The 10,876-nt window shown below is 43.2% G+C and overlaps 1 protein-coding gene across 13 annotated transcripts in view; it reads left to right on the top strand.

Annotated features, from left to right (window-relative positions):
* Sh3kbp1 (SH3 domain containing kinase binding protein 1) overlaps nucleotides 1–10,876 on the top strand; it is a 337,374-nt gene that overhangs the window by 303,878 nt on the left and 22,620 nt on the right. For all 13 annotated transcript variants that reach the window (XM_026784803.1, XM_026784804.1, XM_005358802.3 and 10 more), the window contains one exon: nucleotides 3,155–3,240. In XM_026784803.1, the coding sequence (XP_026640604.1) occupies nucleotides 3,155–3,240 (86 nt within the window). The remainder of the gene's footprint in view (nucleotides 1–3,154; nucleotides 3,241–10,876) is intronic.

Here is a 10,876-nt window from a genome sequence, read left to right as displayed (position 1 = left end):
TGCTCTCTCTCCTTCTGCTCCTGATTTGGACCTTGAGATTTCTGTCCGGTGCTCCAATTTGGGTCTCTGTCTCTGTCTCCTTTTGTGCATTGTTGATCCTATCAGGATGATTGGCTTATCTGTCACCTCAGGTATTTATTCTTTCTTTATGTTGGGAATGTTCAAAAACCCTATTAGCAATTTTGAAATATTTAATCAATTGCTGTTGGCTACAATTTCTAGTCATTCTATAGAGCATTACAAGTTATTCCTATGCCCACCTGTGGCCATAGATTTATTAATTATCTTTCCATTTCTCTCTTCTCTACACCTTCCTCAGGCTTTGGTAATCACTGTTCAGTTTTCTATTTCTTTGAGATCAGTGTTAATTTAAAAAAAATATTCGTGTGGGGGTGTGTGGAGGTCAAAGGACAACTTTATGGAGTTGGTCTTTCCTTCCACGTTCTGTGGTCTCCAGGAATTGAACTCAGGTTACTGGGATTTCATCTTTCCAGCACCTGTGATTTTCCCTTGAGGCGGGGAGCCATCACTATGTAACCCAGGCTGTACTGACTTTTGTAATCCTCCTGCTTCCATTATGTATCCTTGGCTGATCTCAGGCTTGTAATCCTCCTGCCTCCACCTCTAAGGTACTGAAGTTATAGGCATGCGTTATCACTGCCAGCTAAGTGTTTTCCATTTGTTACTAGAAATTCTAAACAATGTAAGGTTGTGATGGGCATTTCCCTGATTGTTACAGTGATTTTGAGCTATTTTTTATGTACCTATTGTCCATGTGGATATCCCCTTTTGAGAAATGCCTAACTCTGGTCATTGTGGTTTTATTGTTGAGTTGTACAGTTAGTTGAATCTCTGTGTGCAGAACTCGTAGAAAGTTGACTGTACCTTCAAATGAGTGGATGCGAAGGCCCAGAAAATCAAAAGTTTTTAAATACCTCCTCCCTGCCCCCCCCCCGCATCCTACCACACCAAATGGCTTGGTATATGCCCAAGGCAGCAGCCTTAAGGGCCCTAAATTTTGGTTGTCCTATATAGAAAGGGAGTCTGAGGTGGTCCCCGGTTGGGGACTCCAAAGCCTTAGGATGTTGGATGAGATAGTAAATAAAGGCCTGGCCCATCTCTGAAGATATTTCCCTTCCAAGCTCTCCAGTAGATCATGTTCTTCCTGGACTTCTGTTTCAACCTCGCTCTGATCCAGCAAGTTCCATAATGCACATTCTAGAGCAGGCTTTGTGACACGTTACCCTCAGTGAAGGCCCAACACGGGAAACAAGATACCGGTAGTTCTTGCCTCTCTGCCCTCTAGGTAGGAGTATGTGAGAGTTAAAGTTGGCTGTTTCCTTGAGAAAAGAGAGATCTGGCTCCTTCCATGAGTTCTTCACCACAGACATGCTGACATGCCAGTGTGAACTGGGGGACTCTCACGGGGCTTCATTCCTAGAAGATGATTGCTGGGAGAGGGAAGGCCAGTCATCTCCAGGGATGAGCCCCTGATAAGTTAACCGATTTCAAGAGTTCAGCCCTAAACTCATCTAAACAATACTAAAGCAGCTTGTACTTATAAACTTACATACACACACACACACACACACACACACACTCACACACACACAAGCACACACTCACAAATATACACACATAACCCATACATCCTTGCCCATGCTAATCTTGCCAGTTTGTCTCCTCTGAGGACTTTAAGCTGTAGTGCTGGGACCCTTGGTCACCTCATGTACACTTGCTTCTCTGCTCAGTCCCACCCTCTTCTCCTTTTTTCCTGTTCTCTTCCTCTTTCATGTTTTTAAGTGTGTGCATTTGCACGCATGGCTCAGAGAATCACCTCAGGTGTCAGTCATTGCCTTCTACGTTGTGTAAGATAAGATTTCTTGTTCTCACGCCTTCGTCCAGCCTCAATCTCTACCTTAGGGGCATTGCAATTACAGACATATATGACTGGGCCGGGCTTTATGTGGGTTTGTAAATTTTGAACTCAAGCCCTCCTGCTTGTGTGATAAGAGCTTTAATTCAGCGAGCCATTTCCCCAGGGCACAGTCCTGCCTCTAATAGGTATGTCTTTTTATTTCCCCCAATGCCCAATTATCATGTTCCATGTGCCCCGAATTCCCCAGCCCTACTCAGGACCGTGGCCTGTAGTCATCATGCCTTGTGGACCTGTGGTCTATGTCTTTCCAGAGGAGGTACTTCCCACCTTGGGCCTCTCCATACTCCCATCGGACAGAGGTTTGGGGCAGTGAGTCTGTTCCTGGTATATTCTGACTTCAGGCCATGGTAACTTGCAAAGGCTGTGAGATGGACTATTTCTATTGCTTTGATAGGAACAATTATTTCAACATTTCATGGTGAGGATCAGTCCTCGGATAACTTTATTTGGGGCTCATCTCCTGAATAGGGCCAAAGAGCTGCCTTTTTGGAGGGATATGGAGGGGATCTCAGGCTAGTCTACAAAGAAACTGTGTCTTTCCTTATCTTGGAGACATATTCCCATCCACATGTGGGCTTCTTCCAGCCCAGATTCTGAGAGAAGTCACTCGTGGCATAATGGGCATAGAGTGGGGGTAGGGCATGACCACTCAGAAGCAATCTAATTTTATAGACTTGTACCCCAGTGCCAGCCTTCAGGCTGCCAGACCTCAACTTGACACCTTATGCCTGTCAACAGCCTGGCCGATGCCTCAGCCCCAGGCCAGAGAACCCTTTTCTCAAGGTTAAAAGTAGCTGACCTTTGACAAGAAGCATTGGCTAAATTCTGTGTTCCTTAAAAGGGAAGCCGCCAGTTTGCCAGTGCTTATTTGGCCATGGGGCAGGAACAAGCCTGTGTCGCATCCTGTGGAGACAGCGGGAGGGTTTGTGGCTAGAAGTGCTTTGGCAAAGGGTCATTATTAAAATAGCCATCTTAGAAAATATGCACAGAACAGAGGGCCATCCAGTCTGCTGGCCAGTTTATACCACAGCCCGTGTGGCCGGACAGTTTATTGGCTTTCACTACCTCCCTTTGGCTCCTTTTGCAGGTAACAGTGCCATTCACCGCCGCCCCCCCCCCCACACCACCCTCCGTAATGTGTGTGCAGCCAGAATGTGGACAGAATGACAAGGGCACACTGATTATTAAATGTCTGGACTTGTGTTTTTAATGTAGGGGTGACAGTCCAAAGATTGACTTGGCGGGCAGCGCACTCTCTGGCACCCTCGACAAGGACCTCTCAGACCGCAGCAATGACATTGGTGAGTGAAGACACTGTTCTGCTTCTCTTTGGAGACTTAGAAAAGAACTGCAGGGCCTAGCTTGCTGCTTCAAGCAATGGCATGGGCTGTGTTGTGACCCCTAAAATGCTAGGCTGTCAGCCTTTGCTGGGTTTTAGGTGTCCCTGCTTCACAAGGAAAGTAAGTGATGGCAATTTCTACCAGAATACAAAACACCGGGGGGGGGGGGGGGGGGGTAGCCTCCCTGGCCTTAGCAAAATGCCTTGTAAGTTCTAGTGAAATGATGAATGAAGGTTTTTGTAGAAATAGGCACTTACTTAGTTCGTGTTTATCCAGCCTAGAAAAGGGTACAAATGCAAAATGTCAGGGTTTACTGTAAAAGTGGCACTAAGTACTTTGACTTTGATGTTGAAATGAGCTTTTTTGTATGTATGGTAATTACCACTTAGCACAAACGAGGAACTTGCTTTCCCAAGGTCAAACCAGCGCAGCGTCCTAACTGGGAAGGGGCTAAGGTCACTCGCAATAAACAAAGGTCGAATAGACGTGAGGTGACTGGCAGTGTGATCTGGTAAACGCCAACTTTAACGATACCAAGTCTCAAGTCCAGGTCTTTTTTTTAAGAGCAGCATCTTTGTATTTGTACCTATAAGGTAGCATCCTCCTGCATTCTATTTTAGAAGTCTACATTTCAAAATTGCCATTATTAATGTTTGCTTGGGAGATCATTATAGATTCACAGAGCGATTCTAGAAATGATACAGATGTTCCTCCTCCTCATCCCATGCTAACATGTCTTAAAACTCTAGTGCTATACTGCCCCTCATGTGTTAGCTCATTACTCTCATTCTGATTTTCCTGGTTTTTCTGGTATCTCTATGTATAAGTCTCTTTGCAATTTTATTTGTGTGTATCTGCTAACATAGTCAGGGTTCATAATACCCTGTCACTACCAGGATTTCCCATGTTGTGCACTTCTTTTTTCTTTCCTCTGTCTTTTGTTGTTGTTTTTGGTGTTTGTTTTCTTTTGCTTTTCTTTTTAGGTTGGGTCTCCTTATATAGTTCAGGTGTCCTAGTTTCCTTTCTAGTTGCTATGATAAAATACCCTGGCAAAAAACTACTTAAGGGAGAAGGGTTTATTTTTAGGTCACAATGCCAGGCTACAGTCTATCATTTTGGGAAGCCAAGGCAGCAAGGGACATGAAGCCACTAATCATATCCACTCTCAAGAGCAGAGAGAATAAATGCAGGCAACCTACACTCCTCTTGTATTCTCCATGATAATACAGTTCAGGATCTCCTGCCTAGGGATTGCTGCCACCCACAGTGGGTGTGGGGGAGTTTGCCACCTCAATTATCAAGATAAAACCCCCATAGACATGCCCACAAGACAACCTGATCTAAACAATACCTCATTGAGACACTCTTCCCAGGAGATTCTAAATTTCGTCAAGAAAACAATTAAAACTTACCATCATACTGGGATAGCCTAGAATTTATGGTAATATATATTTTACACTGGCGTCAAACTCAACATACTCCTGCCTTCACTTCGCCAGTCCTAGGCTTACAGGCATATACCACCATGTCAGGCTGTGTTGCTCATTTCTAACCATGCCTACCTTCCTCCAGGTCTCTCACCCCCAACATCTGGCAGTCATTAGTGGGACTGATTTGACACAGAAAATAGATTTCCAGAATCATCTGTGTTGGCCACTTCATTTAGAAACAAATGCCCACGAGTTGGCAGGCCTTACAGGTGCAGTAGAATGCTTGGCATGAGCAGTCTTCTTATCTGCCTGATGTTCCCGCCCCCCAAGATTGGATGCTGTTTTCTTCAGAGTCTGCTAATAGAATCCCATCTTTGCAAAGTGCTGACCTGGAGTCTCTGGCCTGACCTTGTGAAACCTTGTGTGCAGGGTGCTTGGTTGTGACTGTAAATACCAAAAATGTTTGTGCTGCTTCCAGGAGCTACTTTATATCCTCAGCCAGCCTTTGAGTCATGAAGCAGAATCTGACCGTTGAAGCTGGCCGTCTGCAAGCTTGGATTGAGTGGAAGAGTAGGAAGGAGCAGAACAGAGAAGCTGATTGAAGACCTAGATTAAGTTACCGTTCTCCCACTGTGGTCTGGTGTTCAGCCTCTGTTTTCAGCCAGAGCAACTGATTGGTGAAATACTAGTAAAGGTCACGGGTGGGACCTCACACAGGAAAGGGAGGTGTTTTTCTGTCTCTAGAATACACAGTGCTGAGTGTCTTGCTTTTCTCTGAGCACTAGCCTTTGACCCTTGTTTTCTTTGGGTCTGGAGCCGTCTAGGAAGGCTATTGCCAAAGTACGACCAGCGTGTTTTCTAGTCTGACCAACCAGTTTGCAGATACTGGCGGCATCAATGGGAGAAGAATTCCTCCGAGTACTTTTCATACTGTGGAAACTAAGTCCCAGCTGTATGTATTTGGGGACCCACAGAGATGGTGCTGAGGGTTTTTCTTTCATTTTCCCAAGAAGTCATTAATCCCAGAAGACTAACATTGCACAAGTTAACAACCTAATAGATAGATTATTTGAATTCCAGGAAATGCTGAGGGGCAGCTATATCATCAGCCAAGAAATACTGGAGCATCCACCACCCAAACACTCTCACACACAGGTCTGCCTCTGTGGATCCATAAGACACAGGCTAACAAATGACTCTGGAGATGTGAGCATGTGGCACCTAAGTAGTAGGACATAATGTTGATCAGGATGTTCCTGGGTGCCAGGGTGCCAGGACATGCTCCACAAAAGAGCAGAGACTTAGCTCTATCTTGGATTTGCTTAGCCAGAGGTGGGAGCAGGCAGGGAAATCCCATGGAGAAGTTCTGAAATCTTGACATAGATAGACCAGTCTGGCTGTAGTAGGAAGTTTCTGTGGAGAAGAAAAAGTGACTTGGAAATGTAAGTAGGGATCAAACTGAGTTTAGGCGTGGTGGATCTGTATTATCCTAAAGACAGTAGAAGCCATTGATGAGAACATTAAAGTGATGTTTCAAACCTCAAAATTTGTATACTAAATGCTGATTTAGATAAAATAAATAAATTGGATAAAAGAAAGCTAGATGCCAATAAGTTAAATGGGTTTAGTTAAGCACACTGACTTAGATATTGTCCAGACATCCGGTGTCAGTGCTGGGAAGGATCTGAAAATGAAGACAAAGGATTTAGAGGCAGGCAGGGATTGGAGGCAGAAGTTAAGCGTTTCCCATAAGCACTGTCAGGGGAGGAGATTGCAGGATTAGTGGCTCTAATCTTGCGTTGGAGTGCTGGATCTGTTGCTGCTGGCCTGAGTGGCTTCCCGTACTTAGCATCTCCACTGACTTCCTTACCTGGTGCTCCAGAATTATATCAAAATACTTGGTGGACTGCAAAAAGATAGAAATGTTTATATTAACATTGTTTGCTTAGAGGTATCTTCTGGGTTAAGAAGGTAAAGTCTAAATTTACCATAAAGAATTGGGAGGGATAGAAAAGATTGAAAGGGGGTCCTGGAGAAATGTCTCTGAGTAACGACCTGAGCGAACCCATAGAATGAACATAGTAGCAAGCATCTGCAATCCTGGTGCTCCTCCAGCAAGATGGGAGGTAAAAATAGGAGGAGCCCCTGAAGCCGCAGCTACTCTTGTAGATACAGTGGAGATCTATTGGAGATCCTCCCTCAATCAAGGTAGAAGGCAAGGACCAACGCCCAAGGTTGTCCTCTGAACTTTGCATGTGTACCAAGACATGCAATTTGAGCAACCATCTGAATACTCGTGTGCGTGTGTGTGTGTGTGTGTGTGTGTGCATGTACATACATAGTACACACACACATACCACCCTGACACAACACAAAGAGATTTAAGATGCACCTTGGGGTGAAGACCAAACTTCCACAAAATCATACACATTCAAAGAGGAAAAAAAAAAGAATCTTGCAGTGTCTCAGAAGCCAAGGGAAAAGCAATTGTTTGAGGTAGAATGTCTTTAAACCCAAAGGCAGAAATGCCATTTTCATGTGGGTTGGTCAAGGAGAAAAGGATATTTCAGGGCAGGGGTTGGCTCTTTCCAAGGCCCGCTTTTGTAGGATTCCACTGCTTTGAATCAAGGAGGACAGTGTTTGTACCAGAATGTTTTTGTTAGTGACTCAGACAATTGAAGCTGTCCGAATGTGGGCTGCAGTGAATAGCATAATGCAGCCCTGATCATCATTAGAAACCATCAGTGTTCTCTATAAATAAATCTGTGTTTCCTCTTAATAAAGCTGTAATTTAAAATTATTATAATATTAAATTAGAGAACATGGCTTTTTCAGATCTTGTGTGGGTAGCTCTCAGCATCTGTCAGCCAACGATAATTTAGAATGAAATCACTTGGTCCAAAACTAAGCTGTTGATGTCAGATTGAGATATTGTTTGTATCAAACTATGCAACCATTTTCAAGTAGCATAATAGAAGATATGGAAGAGCTCCAACACAGGCCTGAGCATGAATAGAAACAAAAATTAAATTGTCCAGTTCTCTCTTGGTGATGGAAGAGTCTCTGTTCTGACTGAACGGGAGATTTGAGGCCATGAAGTTAAGTGCCATAACATTTTCTTTTATTATCCCTTATATTGTAGCTCCCCTCGCATGGTGAGATTTATTGTTACACTTTAATACAATCAAGAGATTTTCAGTTCTTTTCCTTCAGAAGCACATAATAACGGGCCTCCAGATGGGAAGCAACTTATGAACTAAGCCACCTATCTTCAACTAATTGACTTAGAGAAAGGTTTTTTCATTCCTTCCAAGTTACTTGACATCTTTGCTTTTGTTCCATTCTGTTCAAATCCACTTAAGCGTCTCTTTATGCTACCACTACCCTCTTCACTTAAGGAAGGTGAAATCTTCCTGTCTGTCTTCAATCTGAAACACATCACACTGTAGTCAATGTGGGGGCCAAGAGGTGCTGACTTTAAAGTCAGCAGACTTGATTAAGAGGACCTGAAGGCTAACTTAAATTTATCCTCAATTTGTTCATGGATTCACTACTCAGTGATGCCTGAGGACTGAGCTTCCTTTGGACCAGAGAATAGAAAAGGACTTCCCTATGAGTTAGGAATTTAAGAGCCAGTCAATCTGGGGATCAGTTGAGAAGGCTTAGAAACTCAATCATTGTGTTAGATAGCTCTGTAAATTTACTAAAAATTATTGTCATAATACTTAATATGCCTTTATGGTTTAGAATTTATACCCCAGTAAAGCTGTTAAGAATAGTGAACTGAAATTTTTTTTAAACATTCACATTAAAATCCCATTTTTTTTTTAAAAAAAAAAAGGGTGGTATAAACATGAGGTTTGAGAGCTAGATCAGTGGTAGGACCCGAGTTTAATCTGCAGGACCCATATATTTAAAATGTTGGTGTGGTGCCATGTGTTTGTAATCTTGGCATGGAGGAGATGGAGACAGGTGGGTGGATCTCCATGGTTTGCTGGCCATCCAGCCTAGGCTTCTCAATAAGTTCCAGGCCAGAAAGAGTTCATTTATCCAAAACATCAAAAGCTAGGTCAATCCCAAGAATAGCACCCAAGATTTCAAGCTTGTCCTCTGGCCTCCTTGCACGTGTGCCTGAACACAGACAAACACACAAAAAACTGTAAATACTACTCATGTGTAAGTATGGGTTTAGAAATGTCTCTCCCGTGCTTTTTAAAATAATTGTGACTATGTAGAGCAGCACCAGCAATACTGCTGTCCTGGGGCTTCTGACTTAAGTGCTAACCAATCCTTTACACAGAGAACTATGTTTCTGGACTCTCTTGAAGTCTCCTCTTAGGCTGTAAAATATGTGCATTTTTTCATGTGCAATAAAGCATGTCCTTACTGTCCCTGATTCCCCTCTAAGGCACAGTTGCAGATGGTTGCCTCTAGAATAATAGAAGTATATATGTGTTTGGATGGCATGACTACATGTTGCTACAGTCATTCCTCCGGTACAGGTGTAGCACAGACCTTTTGAGCTGTGCCCTCCCTTCTCCCAGGATCCCTGTTTTCCTAGTGTTGAAATTACAGCAGTGGGAGCAAGCAAGGAGAGAAGGAACTGGCAGGTGCTGGGTGCCTCCCACATGCTTACATGTTTTTCTCAGCAACAACCCTGGGAGGGAAGAATATGGTGACATGTAGTTTTAGAGCAAAGGAATAGTGAATAAAGATGGCCAGGTATTAGGGGAAAACTAACCAGCTGCCTAAGAAGAAGCAGAGTTGAATGGCATTCTCCCTAAGCTGGGAGCCCAAACTTCCAAGAAATGACCAACTATCACAACTGTGTCCCCAAAGGACATGTGGTAGTGATGTCTGGAGACATCTTTGTTCATCATGTCACAGGAATGGGGGTGCTATTAACTTGTAGTGAGTAAAGGCCAGGGATGTCAATGACATCCTATAGTGTGTAGGACTACCACATAAATGACCACAAAAGATTCAGCCTTAGATATCAGCATCACGAATGTCAGCTGAAGAATGTGAACTGGGAGCAGGATGCACATGCACGTGTGCAAATACACACATGCACACACCCCTCAGATACAGCTTTGCATTTCTTGGAGTTTGCTAATTTTCATGAGAATCTCCATAAAATATATTTTAAAACCAATTTCAGAGCTTTTGGAAGTCAGTGGCTGTATACATAAAGAAGCAAATAAATATATTGGAAATAATGAATTTAAACATCAACCAGTGGTGTTATGAGGGAAGGAAAAGAGAGGGGGAGATGTGGATAAGGGAGGGAGGAAGATGGGGATAAGGGACTGAGGGTGAGGGAAAGAGAGACAGAGAGAGCGATCCCATGCATTCTCTTTCTCAGGCTTGTGGCGAGTTATTGGAGGAAGGAAGGGGGGAGAGAGGGAGAAAGAGACAGAGACAGAGAGCCCATGTATTCTCTTTCTCAGGCTTGTGGCGAGTTATTTACTGTAGAAAAAGTGATACAAGTTAAGCCTGGCTTTTTCATAGAAAGAAAATAGTATTTTTGAGATCAGACATTATCGTCAGTTGATTTACTGGCTACTGTCTAAATTATTCAATAAAACAGACATGAAACTTGATCAGTATTAAATTCTAAATCTCTGTATAGTAAAACTATGTAAGACATACATGAAGCAATTAATGGTGAGTGATCATTAGCATACACCTTTTTGTTTCTGTGGTTAACAAGTGATTAAATTGCTTAATTTTGAATCCTCTAACTTTTTCTATAGGAAATCATTTTTAAGGGTTTCACGGGCAAATTCTGAGAAAAGACTTAGATCATCTGGCTTTGGACTATTGGCTTTTCAGTCCTCTTTCTACTAAAAACTTTCTATTATAAAAGTTCACATTAAGATTCTTTCAGAACTAGAGAGCCAGTTATTAGTCTTTGCGATATTTCGGGTCATCAAGTAATGACTCCAGTTTTGTGGTTACATAGTCCTGCCATAGAGAACTCCTTGACTGACTTGGAGTTGACTCCATAGAGACTTCTAGGTAGTCTCCTGGCAGAGCATTGTGGATGAACATTGAAGCGCACCTCTCAGCTCTCTTGGGGTTAGTTGCTCAGACATAAGAACTTTCGTCTGAGCCGGGTGATGGTGGCGCACGCCTTTAATCCCAGCACTTGGGAGGCAGAGGCA

This window comes from Microtus ochrogaster, chromosome X (genome assembly GCF_000317375.1).
Source record: "Microtus ochrogaster isolate Prairie Vole_2 chromosome X, MicOch1.0, whole genome shotgun sequence".
Lineage (NCBI taxonomy): Eukaryota > Metazoa > Chordata > Mammalia > Rodentia > Cricetidae > Microtus > Microtus ochrogaster.
The sequence above is the reverse complement of the archived record's forward strand: the minus strand, read 5'-3'. Positions and strand labels throughout refer to the sequence as shown.